Source organism: Antennarius striatus, chromosome 14 (genome assembly GCF_040054535.1).
Source record: "Antennarius striatus isolate MH-2024 chromosome 14, ASM4005453v1, whole genome shotgun sequence".
Lineage (NCBI taxonomy): Eukaryota > Metazoa > Chordata > Actinopteri > Lophiiformes > Antennariidae > Antennarius > Antennarius striatus.
The window spans coordinates 710530-716696 of NC_090789.1; the positions used below are offsets into that span (position 1 = coordinate 710530).

The following is a 6167-nucleotide window of genomic DNA, read 5'->3' on the forward strand; positions in this document are numbered from 1 at the left end:
GATGATGGACGGGTGAAACCGGACCCCCAGGCGGGTGTGGATATCAGGTCCTCGCTGTCGTGATGTTTGGAACATCAATCCATCATCAACAGGTTACAGGGACCGTTTAGACAACGTCCAATCAGACGGGCTCGGAGAGGTCACATGATTCCACCTTCATCATCATCTTCATCATCATCATCATCATGACCCAGAAAAAATCAAGACAAGAAATAAAACACAGAAAGAAATTCAGGATTAAAACTTATGATAAAAGGAAACAGTCGTCACACACACACACACACACACACACACACACACACACACACACACACACACACACACACACACACACACACACACACACACACACACTCATGATAATGATATTCTCATTATCAGTAAACTGCATGTCGATACACCGACAATCAAAAGCCTGACCCACTGATCAATGATCAAACTGTTGATTCCATATTGTAGCCCCGCCCCCTGAAGCCCCGCCCCCCGCTGTTCAAACACACTCACCGTGAGACCGGACCGGTGGGACGTCACCCACGGTCTCTTTATCCCGACCTGACTCCCCTCAGGTGAGCGTGGACAGGTGTTATCCTCCTGGAATCTGTCCCGGTCGCTGATCCCTCCCCTTCGGGACCAGAACCCGGGGGGGGGTCCCACTCCTGGGGCCTCCAGCCCCCACCTGTTCCTAACGCAACACACCTGCAGCTGATCAGCAGCAGGAAGTCAGGCAGAACTCAATGAACCAATGAGCTTCAACCTGTTCACGAGCTGCAGTGCGCGTGTCTGACCAGCAGGTGGGGACATCCTGCAAATGACGTCATAAAGATAAACTAAAGACAGACATCCAAAAGCTGGTGAGTCCATCCACTGGACGTAAGAAAGTTCTTGAAGACGTTTCGTCTCTCATCCAAGAGACTTCTTCAGTTCGACACACAGATAAACATTTGTCTCAGTCGTCACTGTTGGTTTCTGTTTTTACAGTTTATCAGTGTGTTCCGGCCATCCACGTGTGTGTGTGTGTGTGTGTGTGTGTGTGTGTGTGTGCGTGTGTTTGTTGGGTTCCCTGCTCTCACCCCTAATGTGTCGTTTTGCTGTTTCAAATTTCAAAAAAAAAATTCAAAATCTGTTTTTTATGAATATGATTTGATAGTTTAGAAACAATAATAATTGAAATTTAAATAAATTGGAAGGTGTTTACAATGTTATTGCATCTTGTATTTATTTGACTCGTAAATTTCTGTTAAACTTTGTTCTTTCCTTTGTTTGACTTTTATCACGTAAACTAGTCCAAGAGTTTGTCTATTCTATTAATTTTAGTTTATATATTTTATATATAGTTTATATATTTTTGTTATTTTTTGTTATTATTATTATTATCGTAAGTAGTGTTTGAAGCGTTATTAAATTAAGGATATTTAAAAATAATTTAACTTCATAACTTCATAAAACGTGTTATAGATTGTGTACAAACAAACTTTCTAGCGTGAATTTACATCAACTCCAAACTTCCGTCTCGTCCGCCATGTTTCTGACGTCATGCACCAGCCGCGCAGGCGCAGTGGCAGAATAAGCCCTGCAGCAGGGGGAGGATGGCACCTCCGGCTGTTCCGACGTTAGTGGCTCCGCTGAGAGTCCGACGTCCACCTGAGTGACGTCATAAGGACCCGGATGTAGCAGTAAACAACCACCAGCCGTCTGGACTGTTTAAGTGGGGCGGAAGTACCGGCTCCTGTCAGCTAGCTAGCTAGGCTAACGGCTCGCTGTCACTGCGAGGCTGTCAATAAAGTTGTTTTAGATGTTTTACAGCTTGCAAACCGACTCTGTTTGCCGGTAATGTGACGTCATATGTCATATTGAGTTCGAGATGGGGAAAGGTTGTAAAGTTGTGGTGTGCGGTCAGGCTGCGGTCGGGAAGACCGCCATCCTGGAGCAGCTGCTGTACGGGACCCACAGTGTCGGTAAGTACCGGGACCACAGTGTCGGTAAGTACCGGGACACCCCTCCCGGGGCGGGACGGTGTGTATGCACCGGGTTCCGGCCCCACCGGGACGCCCTCCCGGGGCTGTGTGTGACCCGTGTCCGTGTTCCAGGCGCGGAGGCCGCGGAGACCCAGGAGGACGTGTACGTGGCCTCCGTGGAGACGGACCGCGGCTCGCGCGAGCAGCTGCGGCTCTACGACACGCGGGGCCTCCACGAGGGGCTCGAGCTCCCGCGGCACTACTTGTCGGTGGCGGACGGATTCGTGCTGGTGTACAGCGTGGACAGCGCGGAGTCCTTCCGCAGGGTGGACACCCTGAAGAAGGAGATCGACAAGTCGCGAGACAAGAAAGAGGTAGGGCCCCGCCCTCCTGTGGGAGCAGTGACGTCACTAGACTTCTGTTTGTGTCCAGACGAGGATTAGTAAACATTTAACCTTTAAAAAAACTTTATTTACAACACATATTTACAGAATAACTTTTTTAAACTACCTAAGTTTTGAAGTAACTAGGTTTTTAAACTAATTTTTGAACAAACTAATTAGTTTAAAACCCTAAATAGCTTTGGAACTAACTCGGTTTTGAACGAACTCACTAAGTTTTAAACTATGTTTTAAATTAATTAGTTTATGAACTAGGTTTTTAAATTAAGTTTTGAAATAACTAAGTAGTTTCTGAACTAATTAAATTTTGAACAAAGTAGGTTCTAAACTACTGATGAAGTTTTGAACTAACTCATTATGTTTGGAACTAACTAGGTTTTGAATTATTATTTAACATAAACATTGTATTTATATTAATATTATTTCTTATTTATGTTTGTTTATTTACGCTGTTTGTTTGCACTTTTACACCAATTCTGCTCTATGTGCTTTCAAATGCCCCTTGGGGACTAATAGTTATGGAATTGAATAAATTGATTTGAATGAAATTAATTGAATTTGAATAATTTAGTTGCTTCAATATTGTTTAAAGGAACAGTTCACCCAAAACGGAACCATTTTTTACAGTGTACTGTCCCTTTAAATCTTTAATCGTGTCGTTTCCGGTGTGTCTCTGGTCTCCAGGTGACCATCATCGTTCTAGGGAACAAGACTGACCTGAGGGACCGGCGGCAGGTGGACCCGGAAGTGGCACAGCAGTGGGCGCGAGGCGAGAAGGTGAAGCTGTGGGAGGTGAGCGTCACTGAACGCACCACGCTGATCGAGCCGTTCACGCAGCTGACCAGCCGCCTCACCCAGCCGCAGAGCAAGTCTGCCTTCCCGCTGCCAGGCCGCAAGAGCAAGGGCACGCCAGCCAACGACATGTGATGCAGCGCTGCGACCAATTAGGAGGCTGCTTCCCCTCATGTGACTGATGGAGCTCCAGGGGTTAGCCTAGCTTAGCATGAAGAGCAGGAGCCACACCTTTCAGTTTCAAACACAAACAGAACATTGACCTCCATTCCGTGGTGCGTTCAAGTGCACCTCACACAGTCGTGTTTTCTACTTTGGGGATAACTTGACGTCACAAAGAAGTGTATGTTTATGTTAAGTGACTTTTTATGAGTCAATGCAAATAAATTATTTTAACTAATCCAAAGTAGAAATTAAATGCATGTAAAAAAAAATCAACAGATGTTGTTTGTTAACTTGATGCTAATTTAACCTAGCTGTGCTCCGCCCTGAAGTGAAGGAGCTGTGCAAAATCCAAAACTGTTGTAATTAGTTTTACAACAAGCTAAGCTACCATGGTGCCACTCTGAGGTGAAAAATCTGTGAATACAATCACTGCAGTAGCTAGCGTTATGCTAAGTTAAGCTATATGACATAATGACTTAATCCTGAAAAGAAGAAACTGTATAAACACAAAAAATGTAGCAATCACGTTATGCTAATGTCATCTAGCCAGCTTAATCTAGAAATGATTTGTTTGACTGTAAAATATGCCAACCTAATGCTAAGCTAATGTAGCCATGCTTAGGTACAAATTCTGTAACAATAAAAACACTGCAGGTGATAGCTTCCCATTAAGCTTAGCTATTTTGGTAGCATCATAAACTGAAAAATCTATACAAAAAGGCTGTTAGCTGTGCTTCTTACTAGCATTAGCGAAACAAATTTTTTTTTTAGTTGAAGATAGAAATGGTTCAGAACTCAGACTAGTATTTCTGTTAACTTTAAATTCAAATATTAACCAGCTGCTGTGAAGAGATAGTCTAACAGTGTAACTGTTGAAGCATGAAGAGTATTTAGAGAAAATTGTTATTTCCCATCTGACTTGAATGCGGCATGGCTCCATGTTAACCCCGCCCTCCAGAGCTATTGGCTGATGCTGCTTTGCTTTTCTAATATTGTTGAGAGAAAATATTTATTTTGTAACTAATTTATTTTTGTCACGTGATTGAGCCACTTCCTGCAGAGCCTATGTGAATGATGTGTTCGTGTGCTGCTGGGAGAAACCAGAACCCGTCCTGATATTACTCAATAAAACGTAGCGTCTTCCTGTTTGAGCGTGGAGTCGTTTTGTAATTGACACACGAACATCACACCACCACTCACGTATGATTTGTGAAAATCATTAACACCGCGTGACGTCATTAGGTTTCAGATGGCAAATATGATTGGTTCAGCCTTAACCAGAAAGTATTTTTCAAAATAAACTTTTACCTAAACTTCAAAATTCCGACGTGTCCTGAACGCAGCACCATTCCTCCATTGAACCGGTTTAAACGGCGATCCTGTCAGCCACCGGCACTATGGAGGGAAAGTGCATCCGGTGGGCTCCTACAAAATAAAAGGCTCCAGTTGGACACTTTGTTTGCCAGTACTGTATTGGTCCAGTAGGTGACGTCATGACGCTATCATCATCATCATTAAAACTACCAGTCATGTTTCTCAAAATTTTCAGGAAAAAATTACAATAATATTCGGTTTTCAAATAAAATATTTAGATAATGGTGACTTTTAGAGCAGCGCTGTGTTCAGGTAACGATGGGAGATTCCAGTTGTCTTTGTATGATGTGTGAGCAGTCAGGAGGAAGAGGCGGAGCTACAATCAGCTGATGTGGATCAGCTGATCTCTAATGAAATTATAAAAACTAAATTATCAAAATAAAAACCGGAGGTACGGGTCTACTTCCTGGACCGTAAACACACCGCGGTGCATTAAGGGGCGACGCGGTCACAGTCGTTACAGCCAGTGTTTAATTAGAACTTCTCACAAGGCGCTAAATGTACAGCGAACCAGCAGCGGGGTCCACACCTGGGGGGCCACACCTGGGGGCCGCACTGCATCAACACTTACCTGATGCCATGCACTAACACCAACGAGCTGAATGCACTCACTCAGAACACATGAAAAGACACGCCCCTTCACGTGTAAACAACAACAACAAGGACAAAACAACAACAACAGTATTAAAGCTTTTCATGACCATCAACATTCAGGAGGAAAATCCATCCCATAAAATCTGTAGAAAAAGAAGCCTCAAGTCAACAGAACAAAGAACAGTTTGTTTCCGTTGTTGGGGGCGGGGCTGGGGCGGGGCTGGGGGTGGGGCTAGAGGAAGGTGGGTGTGCTTCTCGAGGTCTCATAGGGAGTTGTGTTGGGGGCGGGGTCCAGGGGGCGGGGCTTGTCTATGTGGCGTAGCGTTTGGTCCACTGTTTGGCTATCCTGTCGTGTTCTGCTCTGTTGGTCAGGAACTGAGTGGCGATGCTTCCAACCAGCGGGTCGGCTGTAAACAACAACAACACAATGTAAACAACAACACAATGTAAACAACAACACAATGTAAACAACAACATAATGTAAACAACAAAAAAACAACAACAATAACATCCTGTTAACAAAACAAACACTACAATGCTTCCAAGCAGCGGGTCGGCTGTGTGTGTGTGTGTGTGTGTGTGTGTGTGTGTGTACCTGGGTTACAGTCGGTCAGCAGGGAGCAGATGGACAGTAACACCTTGCTGATGGTGAGGGCGGGGCTCCAGTTGTCCTTCAGGATGTCCAGACAGATCACACCCTGACTGTTGATGTTACAGTGATAGATCCTGGTGCGGAACGACACCTGAGAGACAGACAGGTGACAGACAGACAGGTGACAGACAGACAGGTGAGAGACAGACAGGTGACAGACAGACAGGTGAGAGACAGACAGGTGACAGACAGACAGGTGAGAGACAGACAGGTGAGAGACAGACAGGTGACAGA

At 44.7% G+C, this 6167-nt stretch overlaps 2 protein-coding genes across 4 annotated transcripts in view; one reads left to right on the forward strand and one right to left on the reverse strand.

The window, feature by feature from the left end:
* The first annotated feature begins 1562 nt into the window (after positions 1 to 1562).
* nkiras1 (NFKB inhibitor interacting Ras-like 1) lies at positions 1563 to 4464 on the forward strand. 3 transcript variants are annotated; one of them, XM_068332576.1, is made up of 3 exons: positions 1563 to 1979; positions 2088 to 2329; positions 3041 to 4464. In XM_068332576.1, the coding sequence occupies exons 1-3, from the start codon at positions 1862 to 1864 to the stop codon at positions 3281 to 3283; spliced, it is 603 nt and encodes a 200-aa protein (XP_068188677.1). In that variant the 5' UTR covers positions 1563 to 1861; the 3' UTR covers positions 3284 to 4464. The 3 variants fall into 3 exon arrangements, with proteins under 3 accessions (XP_068188677.1, XP_068188678.1, XP_068188676.1); XM_068332577.1 differs by having other exon boundaries at positions 1563 to 1955; XM_068332575.1 differs by having other exon boundaries at positions 1563 to 2329.
* Positions 4465 to 5140: 676 nt separating this feature from the next.
* The window catches only part of ube2e1 (ubiquitin-conjugating enzyme E2E 1), a 3415-nt gene continuing 2388 nt past the window's right edge, over positions 5141 to 6167 (reverse strand). The window contains exons 5-6 of the mRNA XM_068332587.1: positions 5877 to 6024; positions 5141 to 5688 (exon numbers count right to left, since the gene is read on the reverse strand). Of these exons, the coding sequence (XP_068188688.1) occupies positions 5591 to 5688; positions 5877 to 6024 (246 nt within the window). The 3' untranslated portion in view covers positions 5141 to 5590. The remainder of the gene's footprint in view (positions 5689 to 5876; positions 6025 to 6167) is intronic.